Source organism: Sus scrofa, chromosome 10, assembly GCF_054392235.1.
Source record: "Sus scrofa isolate SSC_HxYL_T2T_F1_AM1 chromosome 10, Sscrofa_HxYL_maternal_Yorkshire_Landrace_v2.0, whole genome shotgun sequence".
NCBI classification, from domain to species: Eukaryota; Metazoa; Chordata; class Mammalia; order Artiodactyla; family Suidae; genus Sus; species Sus scrofa.
Window position 1 is genome coordinate 26,935,358 of NC_139392.1, and position 20,231 is coordinate 26,955,588.

General features: G+C 56.6%; 1 protein-coding gene across 2 annotated transcripts; it reads left to right on the forward strand.

The window, feature by feature from the left end:
- Positions 1-1,861: 1,861 nt before the first annotated feature.
- RNPEP (arginyl aminopeptidase) lies at positions 1,862-19,243 on the forward strand. Of its 2 annotated transcripts, none has more exons than XM_021064527.2 (11): positions 1,862-2,510; positions 5,735-5,875; positions 6,447-6,595; positions 11,534-11,650; positions 12,141-12,376; positions 14,774-14,887; positions 15,539-15,651; positions 15,804-15,912; positions 16,792-17,016; positions 17,731-17,873; positions 18,715-19,243. In XM_021064527.2, exons 1-11 carry the CDS (start codon positions 2,070-2,072, stop codon positions 18,871-18,873), a joined length of 1,947 nt encoding a protein of 648 aa, XP_020920186.1. In that variant the 5' UTR covers positions 1,862-2,069; the 3' UTR covers positions 18,874-19,243. The 2 variants fall into 2 exon arrangements, with proteins under 2 accessions (XP_020920186.1, XP_084835571.1); XM_084979445.1 differs by having other exon boundaries at positions 2,510-3,341; positions 5,332-5,875.
- Positions 19,244-20,231: the final 988 nt, after the last annotated feature.

Here is a 20,231-nt window from a genome sequence, read left to right on the forward strand (position 1 = left end):
TTCTCTTCTAAAGAAGAGAAGTCTCTTTTCCCTCGTTTATTTATTTGTTTATTCAGTTACTTATTGGCAAGGACTCACTGGTATTCATGTTATTTGGGGGCTGTAATCCAATTCTGTTGTTTATTTACTCACATGGTTCTAACTTTGGCTACCGGGAGCTCTTTTGGTTTAGCTCCTATGCCGTTTCAACATCGCTTTTTGTTATTGTTTGTTTTTTTTTCTTTTAGTACTTTATCACTTCCAAGCATCATAAGATGCTCCAGGCTCATTTTCTTTTTTCTTTTTTTGTCTTTTTAGGGCTGCACCCACAGCACATGGAGGTTCCCAGGCTAGGGGTCAAATTGGATCTGTAGCTGCTGGCCTACACCACAGCTCAAGGCAATGCCGGCTCCTCAACCCACTGAGAGAGGCCAGGGATCAAACCTGCATTCTCATGGATACTGGTCAGATTTCAGTTTCCGCTGAGCCCCAGGCTTGTCTTCTATTTTCTCCAAGGAGCCCTACTTCCTTCTGATGGAGAATAGCATTTGGAATCCAAAATCTGGGTGTTGGGTACACTCATTGCTACTGGGGTGTCAGTGCTGCTCGTTTTTCCAGGGGATCATGCCAAGGAATGTATGTAATATACTAACCCATGCACTACACTTCTGCGTCCATCCATGTGCATATAAAACAGAAACCACCAGGCCCTCTAGCTCTATCTAGTCCAGCAGCACAGGGTTCATTCTATCCCTTTCTTTCCTATTTGTAACTGCAGCTTACAAATAGGAACCCTGGTTCTCTTTATCTACAATAATGTACTTATTTGTTCAATCCTAATTATCTACAGTGCAATTCCAGAATTGTTCAGCCATAGCTCTGTGAAAAGCAAATTTGCTTTTCACAACAGGTTTATTTTATGGCCCAGATTATGGTCTATTTGGTGAATGTTCCTTGTGACCTTGAGAGGAGCATGTATGCTGATATTCTATAAAAGCCAGTAAGGTCTAGGTGATTGATAGTGTTGTTCAGACCTTATATATCCTTATTGATTTTCTGTCTAGTGGTTCAATTAACTGCTGAGAGATGAGTGTTTAATGTCCAGCTGTAGTTGTGGATTTGCCTATTTTTCCTTTCAGTTTTTGCCGCGTGTTTGGAAGCTCTCTTGTGAGTGAAACACACATTTAGTAAAAGGTATGTCAACTCCGTAAAAGTAGGACCCCTGTGCTAGGATACTGTTTCCTTTTATGAGAAACTCCCCACGGTGTCGCTTTTAAAATCTCATTTCCTAGCTGATCGGTAAAAATCTCACCATGGACCGGTTCCGCCTCACAGAAAGGGGACCGCAACCACTGGTACAGAGAAGGGGCACAGCATGAAGTGGGGTATCCTGGCTGACAGAAGGGCACACCGCCCGCCGCACCTTAAGGGTGCTGTGCTTGTCCCCACCCTTGGGGAAGGACAGAAGGAGCCCTGTGCCCAGTGCCAGGAGGACCTCCATAGGCTGTGGCATTCTGTGCTGTTTCCGATTAAGTTCTTCCAGCTCGAGAGACGGGTATAATTCCTCTGTTTTACAGGTGCACAGAGAGATGCGGAAAGAGCCTCCTTTCTTGGAGGCGGTTTGCCCAACACGACCGGGCCCTAACAATTCGAGCGCCAGGAGTGCGATCTCCAACCAAGTCCCTTGCAATCCGGGCTCAGTGCGACCTGCCTGGAGGAGTAGGACACGGGAAACCTCAGTACAGAAGGGACTGGGGAACATCCCGGTGGGGTGGGATGAATTTGGGAGAAGATGGATCAAATTGGCGTCCCAGCTGTGCAGATTGGGGGGGGGAGAAGAGGCCTCAAGAAGGGGGCGTGACCAAGACAGCTTCCGGGGCGTGGTCATAGGGGCGGGGCCTACCCGGGTGAGCGGAGGCCTTGGGGATCCCAACCCACCGGGAGCGTCGGGGCGGGGCCGGGCCGGGCCAGGCCAGCGGCCGGATGGGATGCGGTAGTATCGGGGTACCGGGCGAGAGGCAGGGCGTTTGGGGGCGTGGCCACGCCGGGTTCCGGGTTCTGTGGCGGGCCCGGCAAGGCGGCGGAGAGGCATGGCGGGCAGCGGGCCTGGGGCCGGCAGGCGGGTGCTGCGCTCCGCGCAGGCGGAGGATGTGGCGTCGGCCTCCAACTTCCGCGCCTTCGAGTTGCTGCACTTGCACCTGGACCTGCGGGCCGAGTTCGGGCCACCAGGGCCCGGGCCGGGCAGCCGCGGGCTGAGCGGCTCGGCGGTGCTAGAGCTGCGCTGCCTGGAGCCCGGCGGCGCCGCGGAGCTGCGGCTGGACTCGCACCCGTGCTTGGAGGTGACGGCGGCGGTGCTGCGGCGAGGGCAGCCGGGCCCGGGGCAGCCGGAGCCGGAGCCAGAGCCGGTGCCGGTGTGCACACAGCCCTTCTCGCACTACGGCCAGGCCCTCTGTGTGCGCTTCCCGCAGCCCTGCAGCGCCGGCGAGCACATGCAGGTGCAGCTCACCTACCGCGTGGGTGAAGGACCAGGGGTGAGTGCCCCCGTCCCGCTCCGGCCCCTCCTCCCGGCTCAGACGCCCCATCCCCTTCCACCGCCCCACCACACCTCTGCCCCCTCCTCATCCAGATGAACCCTCCTCCCTCCACCGCTCTTAGGGCACCACTGTCTCTAGTCCAGGGCTTCCCAGGAAGTCACCACATCCTCCCAATCACGAACTGAAGTTAGAACTGTCACTGTCCTGGACGTAGGCTGGGCCCTGGCGGAGAGCCGCTTTGTTCTGCTCTAGGGCGGCCCTGACCCTGCTGGCTCATTACCCGGAGCTGACTCAGGCCTTTTGGCGGCGGGAGTTGGCGGGGGCGGACCTTCCAGTGCCTCAGCTGAAACAGCCCCGGAACTGGGCAGTTTCCTTTTGGGACATCCTGGGTTTGATGAACAAAAGAATTTGAGTAAAAGTGGGTACTGGAATGAGGATGTGCCAGGCTTTGTGATAACTTGGCGTTCTCACTCTTGGTTGACTCCTGAATTTTAACCACGGGTGTGGAGGGTGGCAAATATTGAAATTTTGGAGAGCAGAAGGGGGAGGATCATGGGCCCACATCTGTGAGAGTCCCAAGTCCTTCCGGGAGATTCCAGGCGTGGCTACAAGCCCTGTCTTGGGTAGGGGCGCTTAGGTCCCCCAGATGCCTGCCTGCCACTGAAGTCTGCTTATCTGGTGGCACTAATCCTTTTTGCTCTTGGAGCTGGCTCAAAGGGCAGTTCTCTTTCTCTTTTTCTTTCTACTAAACTTTTTGCTTTTAGAGCTGGCTCAAAGAGCAGTTTTCTTTCTTTATCTTTTTCTTTTTGGCTTTCTAGGGCCACACCTGCGGCATATAGAGGTTCCCAGGCTAGGGGTCCAATCAGAGCTGCAGCAGCCAGCCTACGCCACAGCCATAGCAACACAGGATCCAAACCACATCTGAGACCAGGGATCGAACCCTCATCCTCATGGATCCTAGTCGGATTCGTTTCCTCTGGGCCTCCAGGGCAGTTCTGTTTCCATCTTTTACCATTCAGGAAATAAATGAACCTTATGATAGATCTTGTCCAACAGGTTAAAGTCGAAAGTAATGTAGACTGACCTCTGAGGCAAAGGAGAAGCCCAGGGACCTCTAGAATAACATGACCTCTGGAAATATGTTTGGTTGTTTGCTTATATTCTGGTTCTGGTTGGGGGCAGAAATTCAACAGAATAACTGGAAACATTAGATCCTCCTGGATTTGCCTACTAAAGGTGGCATCCTAAGTGAAATATCAGAGCTAAATAGCTCTCATTTAAGACGTAATAGCCTCCCTTGACACAAAACTGCCCTTTGTGCTGGGAAGGTCTCCGCCGATGGCACTGTGCCTGTTCCTTCGCATTGCCACTGTCATGGTGGATCGTAGCCTCTCCCTGACTGGACTCAATCGTGTATATGTCCTGCCAGCCTCCTTCCTTCTCTTCGCATGATTAAAACAAAAGCAAAACTCCAGCACGGAGGGTGAGTAAGGAATTTCGGTGGAGGGGATGATGGTCAGTATTTATCAGGATGCTCCCGACAGCAGTTCCATGCATGTCATTGCAAAGGTCCTCATATAGGCCTGCCATCTTGTGAGGACTCTGTCAGCTCTTACTGCCAACTCAGGACAGTTTTTTTTCATGGATAGGACATCCTTTTTTTTTTTTTTTTTTTGGTATTTTCTAGGGCTGCTCCTGCAGCATATGGAGGTTCCCAGGCTAGGGGTCCAGTCGGAGCTGTAGCCACCGGCCTACCCAGAGCCACAGCAACGCCAGATCCAAACCGCATCTGCAACCTACACCACAGCTCACGGCAACACCGGATCCTTAACCCACTGAGCGAGGCCAGGGATCGAACCCACAACCTCACGGTTCCTAGTCGGATTCGTTTCCGCTGTGCCACGACAGGAACTCCTAGACTGTATTTTTTTCAGAGCAGACTTGGTTTCCCAGCAAAATTGCGTGGAAGTTCACAGAGTTAAGATGTCATTTTTGTAACGTTGTAATGAGGGCAGTAGTGTCCACGTGGCTTATGGCTGCTGTGCCGACCTGTGGTCACCTGGCTGAGGCTGAACCTGTCAGGTTTCTCCACCAGGACATCACTCTTTTCACCCCCTCACCACACCTCCCCCCCCACATACACACCACGTACACCACACACACACACCCACTCTCAAGTAAAGAAAAACCCAGCCTTCCAGTGCATCTCCTTTATGCCTCTTAAAAGTTGGTCAGATGCCTCTGTGTTCAGTGCCCTCATCTCAGCCACCCAGATGCCCTTCCTGCCTCCGTCTGGGAAGCCAGGGTCCCTCCGGGCCCTGCTCATGCTGCTGCCGCCCCTGGAGAAGGTCCTCTCCCTTCCTTCCCAGCTGCCCCAGTCTGCCCACTTGTGAAGGTCCAGCCTAGGAGTTTTGCCTCCTGCAGAAGCACTCCTGGAACCCCCCGGCCCTCTCCTAAACTCTCTCTGCCGTGTAATGCCGATGCCATCAGCTGTAATAATCATTCAAGTGTGCCCTTGATTAAAGGCTTGGTTAGGAAGGAGTCATAGCCTATAATGTAAAACACATTTACTCTGAAAGGGTGGATTTCAGGGATGGAGAACATGCATTAATCACAGACTCCTTGGGAGTTCCCCTTGTGGCTCGGCAGGTTAAGAACCTGACTTGTATGCATGAGGTTGTGGGTTCGATCCCTGGCCTCGCTCAGTGGGTTAAGGATCCGGCATGGCTGTGAGCTGTGGTGTAGGTCACAGACATGGCTCAGATCCGTGTACGGCTGTGGTGTAGGCCAGTGGCTACAGCTCCCATTAGACCCCTAGCCTGGGAACTTCCATAAGCTGTGGGTGGGGGCCTAAAAACAAACAAACAATCACAGACTCCTTGCTCTTGGCTTCTGCTTTTCTGGGTCTTTTACCACAAGGTCAAGTACAGCTTCTTCAGTATTCATCTTTTGATGAGAAGTTACTACAGCGGGAAGACCCTGGAGGGGACAGGACCAGGGGCTCAGAGGCCAGCTCAGGGATTCTTGAGACGACCCAGGGGACACAGTGAGGAGTGGCCCTGCATGGTGTCTGCCCTGAGAAGTGGATGTCAGATCTTGGCGGGACTCCAGAGGGACTGAATGCACAGGAGGAGCGGGCGTCCCCGTCTGAGCCGACTCGTCCGTGGCTGCTCGGGGCTCACGCAGGATGTCCGTTCTGAAAGGTCCTCGTCTCTGCTTAGGTTTGCTGGTTGACTCCGGAGCAGACGGCAGGAAAGAAGAAGCCCTTCGTCTACACCCAGGGCCAGGCTGTTCTGAATCGGGCCTTCTTCCCTTGCTTCGACACTCCTGCGGTAAAATGCAGATACTCCGCTCTCATTGAGGTGAGGGGGCCTCGGCCAAGTGTATCTGCCCTTGGGGTTGAAGATACAAGTTCAGGTCTATCGGGTCCTGTTTCAGTGGGTAAATTATTACACCCACCCAGGGTTACCTCTGAAAAACTCCGCCCACAGAAAGCTCATTGGTGCTAAATCCCACCAGTTGAGCACTACTTTTGTTTCTTTTTGCTTTTGAGGGCTGTACCTGAGGCAGAGGGAGGTTCCCAGGCTAGGGATCAAATCAGAGCTACAGCTGCCGGCCTACACCACAGTCACAGCCACGCCGGATCCGAGCTGCGTCTGCCACCTATACCTACACAGCTCACGGCAACATCAGATCCTTAACCCACTGAGTGAGACCAGGGATCGAACCCGTGTCCTCATGGATCCTAGTCGGATTCTCAACCTGCTGAGCCACAGTGGGAACTCCACCAGTTTCGTTTCTGGAAGCCTCTGTGCTTCCCAAGGGGGCGGGCAGGCCGCTGTCCTCACCATGCCCATTGCTGCTCACGCTGCCCTTCTAGCTGATCCAGAGCCAACCGTCCAGTGAAGCATCCTGAATGTTCTCTGCCGCCAGGTCCCAGATGGCTTCACAGCTGTGATGAGCGCTGACACCTGGGAGAAGAGAGGCCCCAGGAAGTTCTTCTTCCAGATGTCCCAGCCCATCCCCTCCTATCTCATCGCTTTGGCCATCGGAGATCTGGTCTCAGCGGAAGTTGGCCCGAGGTAGGAGACCCAGACCCTGCAGGCAGGCTTGGACCGAGCCCCCCCAAATTGGGCTCCGGCTCCTGGAGGCCCCAGGACCGCCAGCCTCAGATCCTGAGACCAGGGGAGCGCTGTGCAGGCTCTGTGGGCGTCTGTGTCCAGCCTTGCGCTCAGAACAGCCCTGCTCTTGAGAGATGAGGTGTCCCTTATTGGGGGACAGGGCGACAGGGGACTGGAAAGTGAACAAGTGCGTTTGCTCCTGCTAAGATCCTGTTAGCGGATGAGTTCCTGATGGCAAATGAAGAACAGTCTGTTCTGAGTTCCCGTCGTGGCTCAGTGGTTAACGAATCCGACTAGGAACCATGAGGTTGCTGGTTTGATCCCTGCCCTTGCTCATTGGGTAAGGGATCCGGCATTGCCGTGAGCTGTGGTGTAGGTTGCAGACGCAGCTCGGATCCCCGCGTTGCTGTGGCTCTGGCGTAGGCCTGTGGCTACAGCTCCGATTGGACCCCTAGCCTGGAAACTTCCATATGCCATGGGAACAGCCCAAGAAATGGCAAAAGGACATAAAAAAAAAAAAAAAAAAAGAACAGAAATCTCTTCTAAACACACCAGGCTGTGGGGATCTCTGGAACCCTCTTTGCTAAGCTATGACATGGCACCTTGATGCAGGCGACGGGATCCACTTGACTGGTGTCTATGGCTCACTCTTTCCCTGCTAGGTGGACAGTCCTTGCCTCATGGGGTCTTTTTCTTTCTTTCTTTTTTTTTTTAAGGGCCGCACCCACGACATATGGAGGTTCCCAGGCTAGGGGTCCGATCAAAGCTACAGCTGCCGGCCTACACCACAGGCACAGCCACGCAGGATCCGAGCTGCATCTGCAACCTACATACATCACAGCTCACAGCAACGCCGGATCCTTAACCCGCTGAGTGAGACCAGGGATTGAACCCACATCTTCATGGATGCTAGTCGGGTTTGTTAACCACTGAGCCGTGAAGGAAACGCCACCTCATGGGGTCGTATGGGAGTTTGTTGACTGGCAGGGTCTTCTGTCCCACTTTCTGTAGGAGGAGGAGAGCCTGGGCTGGGGAGCCGGGTGGGCATGCCCCCCACACCCTTTTCTGCAAGACACCTCCTGGTCCTTACACCATGGGGGGCCCCACTCTCGTCTCAGGTTTGCCCCATGAGGCCTTGGTGACCAGGCTTGTGCAAACTTGCATTCACGGTGGGGTTGGGATTCACATTCAAGAGATCCCGCTGCAAAGCCTGTGCTTTTGCCACTAGAATTCTGGTGATGTGATTCCAGCTTCCCTGAGAGCATATTAGTATTTTTTTTTTTTTTTTTGTCTTTTGTCTTTTTGGTTGTTGTTGTTGTTATTGTTGCTATTTCTTGGGCCGCTCCCGCGGCATATGGAGGTTCCCAGGCTAGGGGTTGAATTGGAGCTGTAGCCACCGGCCTACGCCAGAGCCACAGCAACGCGGGATCCGAGCCACGTCTGCAACCTACACCACAGCTCACGGCAACGCCGGATCGTTAACCCACTGAGTAAGGGCAGGGACCGAACCCGCAACCTCATGGTTCCTAGTCGGATTCGTTAACCACTGCGCCACGACGGGAACTCCGCATCTTAGTATCTTTGACAGAAATCTTTGTGGTGGTGGAAATGTGTCGGGTGTCCCCTGTCCCCCTCCCGCTGTGGCAGCTGAGCCGCAGGTTGGGTTGAAGGACTGTGTTCGTGGTACCCAGGCTGGGGATGGGGCCGCGCTGCTCCTAGACCAGGTTCCTAGAGGCTTCTGCTCCATGCCTGGGTCTTCTCGGCCTGGTGTTCATTTTCTCCACATGGGTTTCTCCCCAGGGGAGGGCAGCCTGGGGCTTCTCCTCTGCCTTCTAACCCCCCCACCCCAACCCAGCCCCTCATACTCACACCGGATGCCCTGCACATGAGAAGCTTCCAGCAGCCTGGGCTCCTTCCTTCTCCAACTCGCTCCTGACCTTCGCCCTCTGGGTCCCTGCTCCTCACCCCTCAAGCCCACCTGCACCTGTTCCTGCCCAGGGTCATCTCTCACCTGCGCCCCAGGCCTCTTCGCTTGTCCTGCTGTGCATCCTGCCAGGCCCCTGCCATTGCCTTCCTCCACCCTGGGTGGTTTTTTTTTGTTTTTTTTTTTTTTTTTTTTTGTCTTTTTGCCTTTTCTAGGGAGGTTCCTATGGCATATGGAGGTTCCCAGGCTAGAGGTCTAATTGGAGCCATAGCTGCCGGCCTACACCAGAGCCACAGCAACGTGGGATTTGAGCTGTGTCTGCAACCTACACCACAGCTCACTGCAACGCCAGATCCTTCACCCACTGAGCAAGGGCAGGGCTCGAACCCACAACCTCATGGTTCCTAGTCGGATTCGTTAACCACTGAGCCATGACGGGAACTCCCCACCCGGGGTGTTTGAGAGAAAATGATGGAGCTATGCAGGGACCAGGATGCGTGTCTGGCTCCTGGTGGAAAGTTGGGAGGAACGAAAGGTGCCCGGGACATCTGAGAAGTTTCTCAGGGCACGTGACAGCCGCAGCCTCCAGCCTCAGAGCCTCCAGCTCAAGGTCCCCTCACTGTGTCTGCTTTGTTGAGATACTGATCTGTCAGTACCATTGCGTCCTGCTCCTGGTCACCCCTGGCTGTGCTGATCCTCCTCTCGGTCCCTCCTGACCCTTGATGATGGGACCTTCCTTCTGTTAAAGCCAAATCTACACATCCGACCTGGAGCTGTTGAATGCCGCCTCCTGCCCCCACAATCCCCGGACTTTGCTTCAGCGCCGACCGCTCCCTTTGAATCTGCATCCCCATCCCTGACTGGCCCTTTCCTTTCCACCCCAACACATGCATCTTGTAGCTCTGTAAAAAGGAAAAATGACAGATTCCTCATCCCCTTCCAGCATGCACTCCCCCCCATCCCTGTCAGGGCTCCCACCCGTTGGAGTCTAGTCCCCTGAGAGTCATGAAATCCCTGGAATAAGACGGGCTCTTCTTCCGCTTCCTGGACCCGGACCTCCTGGGCCCTCCAGGGGTAGGTGCCCCGTCTGTCCTGACTGCACTTTTTTTTTGTTTTTTTTTGTTTTTTTTTTTTTTTTTTGCCTTTTTAGGGCCTCACCCATAGCATATGGAGGTTCCAAGGCTAGGGGTCCAATTGTAGCTGCAGCTGCCGGCCACAGCCACAGCCAGAGCCACACGGGTTCTGAGCTGCATGCCTCCCCCGCCCCGCCCCCCCCCCCCCCCCCCCCGACCTGATCTGACCTTGGACTCTGGTTGATCTGACCTTGGACTCTGGTTGGCCCAGACCTCCTGCAGCTCTATCTGCACTTGCAGCTTCCTTCCCCCTGTGAGGCCCCGCCTGTGCTGCTGGGACCCCTGGCTGCTGGCGGCCCTGCTTTGCCTCCTCCTGCTAGAACAGTTCCCCGAAGTCCTGCAGGCCTTGCAGCCACCCTCCTCGGCCGTCTGTCCTGAGATGCAGGATATCCGGGTGGGGAGCATCCAGGGCTCTGGCCAGACATAGGCTTTGGCCTCAGTGCCCTCGAATTTGAGATCAGCTCATCCTTGAATCCGAGGATGGACCTTTGTCCCTGGATCTTCTTAACCCCTCCCCCACCTTTGTTTCCTCACTTTTACCCTGGAAACTCCATCACTGGAAATTCCTGACAGGAAATGGAAGGAATGATGCATTGAACACCTGTCTTCCCATCCGTGTCGCCTTACTGGTTTTCTTTCGTGTGGATTTCGTGTTTTGCTGGACCATTTAAAAGCACGTAAATCAGCCTGCCTCTCCAAAGCATACAGACCGTGGTCCTTATAGTCACAATACTGATATTGGTACTTAGACAATTAGCACCTTTCTGTTAACCTGAAGTGGTTTATCTATAAAATCTTTTTCAATTCCAAAGATCCAATTGTAGAAATCCCTTCTAGGAGTTCCTGCCATGGTGCAGTTGGTTAAGAACCTGACTGTAGGAGTTCCCATCGTGGCGCAGTGGTTAACGAATCCGACTAGGAACCATGGGGTTGCGGGTTCGGTCCCTGGCCTTGCTCAGTGGGTTGACGATCTGGTGTTGCCGTAAACTATGGTGTAGGTTGCAGATGCGGCTCGGATCCCGTGTTGCTGGGGCTCTGATTAGATCCCTAGCCTGGGAACCTCCATATGCCGCAGGAGCAGCCCAAGAAATAGCAAAAAGGCAAAAAAAAAAAAAAAAAAAAGAACCTGACTGTAGTGGCTTGGGTCACTATGGAGATAGGGGTTCAATCCTTGGCCTGAACAGCCGGTTAAAGGATCCAGTGTTGTTGCAGCTGCAGCTCCATTTGATCCCTGGCCCAGTGACTTCCATATGCTGTGGGTTCAGCCACTTAAAAAAAAAAAAAAGAGTGTTCTTTGGGGCTCAGTGGTAACAAATCTGACTCGTATCCACAAGGATGTGGATTCAATCCCTGGCCTCACTCAGTGGGTTAAGGATCTGGCGTTGCCGTGAGCTGTGGTGTAGATCGCAGACATGGCTTGGATCCTGCGTGGCTGTGGTGTAGGCAGCGGCTACAGCTCTGATTCGACCCCTAGCCTGGCAACTTTCATATGCCATGGATGCAGCTCTTAAAAAAAAAAAAAATGCTTTCTACATCTCTTGAGGGTAAACTTCCTACAGAAGCCACAGCATGAGGGGCTTTTTCATCCCTCTCGTGTCTCTCTGAGCGTTTATACCGGAGGAGCTGAGGCTGGAGGTTGAGCCGGTCCCCGCAGGAGCCCGCTGGCTGTCCTGGGTGTGGTGAGCTCTGGGCGGCGGCTGGCTTCGCCTTTCTGGTCCCCGTGGCTCCCAGGGCCGTGGCCGTCGGCTCCAGTGTGAGACGGAGGCCAGTTTATGCCGGCGCTTTCAGGACTTGGCCCCTGCCATGGCCTCTGAACACAGTGTGGCCGTCCCTTGTCCCCAGGAGCCGGGTGTGGGCTGAGCCCTGCCTCATCGACGCTGCCAAGGAGGAGTACGACGGCGTGATAGAAGAGTTCTTAGCAACAGGAGAGAAGCTTTTCGGACCCTATGTTTGGGGAAGGTGTGGCGTCACATGGACTCATGTCTCTGTTATCAAACTGAACCTGGTTCTCTCCATCTCTGGGGTGGAGTGGGGGAGGAGGAGGGAGCAGGAAGGGGAGGAGGGAGGGGGAAGGGAAGGGGCAGAAGAGGAGGAGGGAGGAGGAGGGAGTGGGAAGAGGGAGAAGAGGGGGAGGGAAGAGGAGATAAGCCGGGAGGGCCCTGGGACAGTTGCTGAGATTACAGGTTGCTGAGGTGACAGGTGTCCCCCCAGTTGCTGACTCTGGAGACAGAACCCCCTGTCAGGAACCGTGGCTGACTTGTCTTTCCGGTTGCTGGAAGCAGCCCGTACTCTTGTTTTCTGTCATCTTCAGCCTTGAGGCCCCCAGGATAAGAGGCTCGGTCCATGGGTCTCTGTGACCCTCCTGAGCCTCGGGAGAGCTGGGTGTGATGGAGCGTGGCCGGGATGGCAGTGGTGGGGGGAGGCCCTGTGACCGCCCCCCTCCTGGCAGGTACGACGTGCTCTTCATGCCGCCGTCCTTCCCGTTTGGAGGGATGGAGAACCCGTGTCTGACCTTCGTCACCCCCTGCCTGCTGGCCGGGGACCGCTCCTTGGCCGACGTCATCATCCACGAGATCTCCCACAGTTGGTTTGGGAACCTGGTCACCAACGCCCACTGGGGGGAGTTCTGGCTCAACGAGGGCTTCACCATGTTCGCCCAGAGGAGGATTTCCACCATCCTGTTCGGTGAGCGCCCAGTCGCCTCTCCTGGGGCTTTGGGGATCCACGTGGGCGTGAAGGGTGGAGGGGGCAGGGCACAGAGGCCCTGGGATGCAGCCGTAGAGGCCAACTCAAGGCAGAGTTATCTGCCCACCTCGCTGCCCATCATAAATCAGCGGGGCCGTGGGCAGAGACAGTCTCAAAAAGTATATGTTGCCTGGGGAGTTCCCCTTGTGGCTCAGTGGAAACAATCCGACTAATAACCATGAGGACGCGGGTTCAATCCCCGGCCTCGCTCAGTGGGTTGCGGATCCGGCATTGCCATGAGCTGTGGTGTAGGTCGCAGATGTGGCTCAGATCCCATGTTGCTGTGGCTGTGGTGTAGGCCGACAGCTGTAGCTCCAATTCAGCCCCTAGCCTGGGAACCTCCATATCCTGCAGGTGAGGCCCTAAAAAAGCCAAAAAAAAAAAAAAAAAAAAAAAAGAGTCCCTGAAAAAAAAAGTATAGGTTACCTTCAGGAACTAAGGGGCAAAGTGCCTCCTTGTCAGGCTGAAGCCCCACTTTGTGCCCTGTGCCCCTGCACTGGGCTGTCCTCCAGATGTGAGGTGACTTAACCCCAGATCATCACAGTCAGTTCCTCTGTGGAACACCCGCATACCAGCTCTGTACAAAGAACATCCCTTAGGAGTTCCCGTCATGGCTCAGTGGTTAACGAATCCGACTAGGAACCATGAGGTTGCGGGTTCGATCCCTGGCCTTGCTCAGTGGGTTAAGGATCCGGCATTGCTGTGAGCTGTGGTGTGGGTCGCAGACGCAGCTTGGATCCCATGTTGCTGTGGCTCTGGCCTAGGCTGGCGGGTACAGCTCCAATGAGACCCCTAGCCTGGGAACCTCCATATGCCATGGGTACAGCCCTAGAAAAGACAAAAAAAGACAAAAAAACAAAAAACCCCAAAAACAGTACATCCCTTAGCAACTGGGCAGGAGCCAGATGAGGGGTGAGGATTTCCATCTTACATGTGATTCACTGCGACTCAGATAAGAAATGTGCCACCAGCCTCTGAGCCGGTGAGGGCAGAGACTCAGACTGAGCCCAGCTGTGCTTTTAAACTAGTCTCAGAGTTCTCTGGTGGCCTAGTGGTTAAAGGGTCAGCATTGTCACTGCTGTGGCTCGGGTCACTATTGTGGTGCAGGTTCGATCCCTGGCCCAGAAATTTCCACATGCCACGGATGCAGCCCCCAAAACTAAAACAAAACAAATAATAAAGTCTCAGCACCGTCACCTTATTGAAAACCCACTGTATATCAGGTGCTTTTTATTTTATTTTTATATTTAAAAAATCTTTTCCTTAGGGCCGAACCCAATGGCATATGGAAGTTCCCAGGCTAGGGGTCAAATTAGAGCTTCAGCTGCCGGCCTACACCACAGCCACAGCAACGTGGGATCCAAGCCACGTCTTCGACCTACACCACAGCTCATGGCAACGCCCGATCCTCAACCCACTTAGCGAGGCCAGGGATCGAACCTGCATCCTCATGGATACTAGTCAGATTTGTTTCCACTGTGCCACAACGGACACTCCATCAAAGGCTTTTTTAGCATGTAGTGTCTGCTGCCGCCCACAAAGATTGTAGCAATTTACACTTTCATCCAGAGTCTATAGAGAAGAGCCCGTGTGTAGCATCTAAATCGGCCTCTGCGGGCCCCGCAAGCCCGTGTCTCTGCCCGCTGTGCAGAGGGAACCCGGGCTGAGCCAGGATCTCGAGGCGGCAGTGGTGGCTAGTTCACACCCAGCCCTCCCCATCCCCTACCCCCGAGCCATTGGCTTTCTCAGTCATTTTATTTATTTTTATTTTTATTTTTGTCTTTTTTGCCTTTTCTAGGGCCAGTCTCGCAGCATATGGAGGCTCCCAGGCTAGGGGTCTAATCGGAACTGTAGCCACCGGCCTACGCCAGAGCCACAGCAACGCGGGATGTGAGCCGCATCTGCAACCTACACCACAGCTCATGGCAACGCCGGATCGTTAACCCACTGAGCAAGGCTGGGGATCGAACCTGCAACCTCACGGTTCCTAGTCGGATTCCTTAACCACTGTGCCACGACGGGAACTCCTCTCAGTTGTTTTAGAGTTTTAGAGCCAGGAGCCTCAGACCCTCGAAAAATCTTCAGTGACAGTTCCTTTTGTCTGACGGGAACAGTGAGATGAAAGTACTGTTTTCGGGGAGGATTAAATTCCCGCCTCTGGGAGTGACAACACAAGAGGGAAGGTGGCCCTGGCACATGTGATTGGGAGCGGCCTGAGGAGGCAGCTCGAGTCCTTCCTGCCCTGTCCCCAGGCTCTGGGGCTCTGTCATCCTCTCAGGCCTCGAGGGCAGCGCAGGGAGGCACCTGCGGAGGGGCCAGCGATTTCTTGTCGCACAGGGGCCGCGTACACCTGCCTGGAAGCCGCCACCGGCCGGGCTCTGCTCCGGCAGCACATGGACGTCACGGGCGAGGAGCATCCACTGAACAAACTCCGAGTGAAGATTGAGCCAGGTGGGGTTCCTGACCCCATGGAGCTGGCACACCTCGAATTGCTCCCTGGAGAGGGAGGTCCCCGGGTGCTTTGGGCCCCAAGCGGTCCTGCATGACACGCGTCGCCCTGTGTGTGTGTGCGGGTCCCTGCACAGCCACTTTCCCACCATCAGGCCAGCCCCGTGGGGTTTGCAGAGCGGGCGTCCTCCTTACCCCACGGAGCGCGTGACCGAGCCCTGGACAAGCTCACAGACTTGTCCAAGCTCATGGGTTTTTGCTTCCTGATACTTTTCTTCAGTTCCATGAGCGACTCATTTAAACCTTTTGTGCAACTGAAGCTCGCGTGATGCCTCTGAATGTGAACTTGTGGACCCATGGCTGGCTCCCTTTACTCCAGGACACCTGCAGAAAAGCACCCCATTCTGGGCAGGCAGCCCCATGTGGGTGTGACTGCATGGCTGGGAAGGCGCTGGGTGGGAAGACCCACGTGGCACAGCCACTCCAGGAGGGACGTGCTGCCGCGTTCCCCCCAGGGTGCCTTGTCCTCCCACTGGGGCTACCCCGCAAGCCCCCGGGGTGGACCCAGAAATGCTCCTGGCCTTGCCGTCCCTGCCAAGCTGACGTTCCCCCCTCTTCTGTACTTGCTCGTTGAGTCTAGAGCTTTCTCTGCAGGTGTCGACCCCGATGACACGTACAACGAGACCCCCTACGAGAAGGGCTTCTGCTTTGTCTCCTACTTGGCTCACCTGGTGGGCGACCAGGACCAGTTTGACCGTTTCCTCAGGGTACATCAGCTTGGAGGGGCGGCGGCGGGGGGTGGGGGGGCAGGTGGCGGGGGAGTGACGGGACTGGAGGGCAGGGGGCAGGGCTGGGCGGGGCGCCTGCGGATGGCCCTGCCCCTGTGGGATCCGTGACCACCGCCGCCACCCCCAAGCAGGCCTACGTGGAAGAGTTTAAGTTCCAAAGCATCTTAGCCGACGACTTTCTGGAGTTCTTCTTGGACTATTTCCCTGAGCTGAAGAGAAGGAAGGTGGATTCCATCCCAGGTGAGCAAGGGAACCAGTCCACAGTTTCCAGGAGATGGAGGAGGGTTCGGTCTGGTCTATACCCGGGGAGACTCAGGTGGTGTGAGACCATGGGATGGGAGTCGGCGTCCTCTGGGTGGCACTTGGCGGTAGATCTCAGCTCCTGGCCTCCGTCCCCCACTTTGCTTTTCTCCTCTCTCTCTGGTTGTTCCTGGCCGTGGACACACCTGGTTGGACCCTTAGCTCTGCCCGGTCTCTGACGTACCGAGTGGGCTCCCAGGGACCGAGTGGAGGCAGCAGCCCCGCCTTGTCCAGCCTCTCTGAGGAAGGAGGTCCTGGTCCCGCCGGGCAGGCACTGCTTCCTGGGGGGGGTGGGGGGGGTGGGGGAGCCCGTTAGACGCACCCCTTCGTGCCCCGTGGGTGGCTCCGTCCAGCCGGGTGGTGGGGTCTGCAGCTGACCAGGGCCTGCCCTGACCAGGTGGCATGTGAGACTCAGGGTGGGTTTGATCCTCACAGCTATCAGCCGAGATGGGGGCTCTCACCCCCATGTCACAGATGAAGCCGAGGCATAGAGGGGACTGGCCTGTGCCTGTGCCCCTGGCTCATTGGGGCAGAGTTGGGGCAGGACCCCCAGAGTGTCCGCACGCATGGCTCTGCCAGCGCAGTGTTGCTGGGGGAGGCCGGGTCTGGGTATCATGGGAGCCGGGACCCTGCGGGGTGGGCGTGATGTGGGGCAGAGGGTCAGTAGCCAGGGAAGAATTTGGGGTGGACAGAGGCACACGCAGCTCGTGGCCTTGGGAATCACATAGCAGGTTGACTGCATGGCAGGTTGACCATGTGGCAGGTTGACTGCGAGGCTGTGGCACCTTCTGAGGGCATCTCCACTCCTTCTGCCACTAGGGTTGGAGTTTGACCGCTGGCTGAACACCCCGGGCTGGCCCCCCTTCTTGCCCGACCTCTCCCCCGGGGATGCGCTCATGAAGCCGGCGGATGAGCTGGCCGAGCTCTGGGCGACCGAAGCGCTGGACATGAGGGCCATTGGCGCCGTGTCCACCTCTGCCTGGAAGACCTACCAGCTGGTTTACTTCCTGGATAGGATCCTCCAGAAATCCCCTCTCCCTCCAGGTGAGAAAAGTGGATCGATGCTTCCGGGCTGTGAATCAGGGCCCCCGCCTGCGGAGCTTTCTGTCCAGGCTGGTGTCGGCTCACCGTGTGGGCGGCCAGGGTGGGAGGGCGGGACGGTGGTGGACAGAAGCCCACAGCGAGCGCATCGGCAGAGGCTGTAGGTGCCCAGGAGCCCGCGTGGAAGGGATCTCAGAGCACCGTCCCCGTCAGGTCCTCAGCCTCAGCAGCCCTTCACAGGTGTGACGCCATCTAATCCTGGTCATCACTCTGTGGCTGTGACCCCAGGTCCTGGGGCGTGAACCCGCAGCCCAGCCAGTAAATGTGGTGCTGGGGTCTTGCACCCATGCGGCCGAAGTGCTTCAGCACGGCTGTGTGGTTGCTGCTCAGCCACAGGCAATCATCACCAAAGGGCATCCCTGGGAAAAACGGTTCGAGCAAGGTGGCTTGTGGCAGGTGTAAGAGGAAAGGGGGCAGGCCGAGTGGGCACATGGGATGGGTTTGGTGGCAGAAGGCTTGTCATTACATGAAGGGGAGGTGGTGGCCAAACCTTGGAAATGGGGGTGAGTGTGAGCCTGGATGTGGCCGCTTCTGGCGTAAGGGAGCCGCTGAGGGGCGGTGGGAGCTGCCATGAAGTTCCTCCTGGAGCCCTCGGCGGGCCTCGCGTGGTCGCCGCACTCCTGGCAGAGTCACCGAGGGCTGAGTTGTATTCTCCAGGGAACGTGAAGAAACTTGGAGAGACGTATCCAAAGATCTCAAACGCCCAGAACGCGGAGTTGCGGCTGCGATGGGGCCAGATTGTCCTCAAGAACGACCACCAGGAGGATTTCTGGAAAGTGAAGGAATTCCTGTGCAGCCAGGTGGGCAATCCACCCCCCCACCGCATCTGGATGGGCAGCAGTGGTCCTGCGGCCTCTGGGGTGGGGAGGGGGAGGAGGGGGTGAAGGACCTGGGGCTCCTGTGAGCAGGCCTTGGAGGTGCTGCCCTGGGGGAGCCCAGGCCAAGAGCTCTGCAGGCCAGCCGGTGGGTGGCCTGAGGGGAGAGAGCTGGTTGGTGCTGACGGAAGCTGGGACAGAGAGAGGCTGGTCTTGCCGGGAGAGGCCGGCGGCAGGAAAGAGGAGTGCAGGCGGATTCTAGGCTCCTGCTTCCTGGGGAAGCCTGTGACCTGGGCGGGTTCAGAGGCCAGCTGGGTCCCCCCTGGAGCACTGTCCTGCTGGGAGGGGCCTGTGGCTCTCAGGATGAGCCTCAGGAGATTCCAGAGCGGGGTGGGAGCTGGTGGTGATGAGGCCATGCACAGATTCCCGCCCCTGCGGGCAGGCATCCTGGAGCTCCTTCCCCACCTCTGGGTGCTGGGGTCCTGTGCTGTGGCTGCAGGTGGACCTTACGGGGCCTTTAGGTGCTATGGCCTTTGCTCTCTGCTGTGCCTTGGTGCCTGGCTGCTTACAGCTCTCGAAAAGTTCAGAGTCTCCCCCATGCCAGCCCCTACTTGGTTCTGTGGAGTGTAGACACCCCCCCACAGGCTGTCGTGGGCAGCGTGAATCCCACGATCTAGCTTTGGGATCCTGGGGCTCCATGAAGATTCCCAAATGGGAGCCCTTGTGTCTGGAAACTCCTCACCCCCGCATGGATCCTGAGGCCTCTCTCTGCACCTGACCTCGGGCTGAGCCGAGGGCTGACCGGCCTGGCGCGCGTGTCTTGCAGGGGAAGCAGAAGTACACCCTCCCGCTGTACCATGCCATGATGGGGGGCAGCGAGGCCGCCCGTGCCCTCGCCAAGGAGACCTTTGCGGCCACGGCCTCTCAGCTCCACAGCAACGTGGTCCACTACGTCCAGCAGATCGTGGAGCCGCTGGGCAGCTAGAGGTGGCTCGCAGAGTAATGGCTCCCGAATTCCAGGTCTCTGGTCAGTGTCCCAAGTTCATGTCCTGCGGGATAACCTACTGTCTGGGCTTGGCCTTGGGCACCCCGGGCCTCTGCTCTGACAGGTCGACTCTGGACCCGAGTCCTGAGACTGGAACCTCCACGCGCCTTGGGCAGCAGCACCTGCGGCTCTGGGGGCCGCCCCCTCCCCAGCTGAGTCTCTGGGATTTTTTTCCTCTTTTTAATTTTTTTTTTCCTTTTTCTTTTTTTTCTTTGGCTGATTCATGAAATACTGTGCAAAGGGCTGCATTTTGGTGATTCTTTTTCAAGTTTAATCGCTCTTTTAATAAATATTTTTTTTTAAGTGGAAAGTATTTGACTGTGCCGTTCCTTCCCCCAGGATCCCCCCACCCCACTGCAGTTCTCATCAGGTCAGAGGGACCCAGAGGACAGTGTCCCCTCTTCTTAGGTCCCCTCCCCCACCCTGGGCTGGCAGAGGAGGGGGGTCCCACAGGAGCATATGAAAGATAGAGGGCACACCTCTCAAGCACAGCCTCTGCCGAGAGAACCTGTGGGTGAGCTGCTCCTCTTCTGCAGTGCCCCCCCCATCTTTTCCATCAGTGCAAATAAACTTGCAGTGGACTGGCTGCAAGGCTGTTGACACGGGCCTCCACCCCTCCTCTGCACAGGGTCTGGTGGGCAGTGGTCCTGGGCACCTGGAGCTTCCCCAACACAGGGGCGCCCAGCATACCATCCTGGCTGTCTGTTACGGGAAGGGCTGTCCAGATGCCTCCCCGCTCCCTTGCGTTCTGCACAGATCCTGCGGACCCAGGAGCCTCCTTTCTCAGCCTAGTTTCACAGCTGGGCGTCCTGGGGCTCACAGCCTGTGTCCCCCACAGTCCTGTCCTTTCTTAGGTCTAGAGGTTGTGCCACTGCTCCCGCATCTCCCCCTGCCCCCCCCCCCATCCCCCTGGCCACTCCAGGCCCTGACCCCTCCCCACCGCTACATCACCTGCTAAGGGAGGCCAGCCCACAAGCACGCTTGACAGCCCCACTTCTCCCAGGAGCCTGAGGCCTGCGGCCTTTCTCCCTGCTGCCTCCACATCCCTCCCCACCCCAGCCTCAGCCAGGTACTCTCCCCTGGAGCACGTGAGCTATCCTGGGGCTGGAGCCCAGAGCTGGTTCTCCCACATTCCAGGGCGAGGGACTGGGTGGAGGGCGTGCCTGGGGCTGTGGGGGAGGCCCCCCCCCAAGGGCTGGGGCCCTGCTCCCCAGGGCCCAGGCCCCCCACTCCCGGCTCAGTGGAAGGGGGCCAGACCCTCACTCCCTCTGCGCATCCAGCAATTTCAGAGCTGAGAC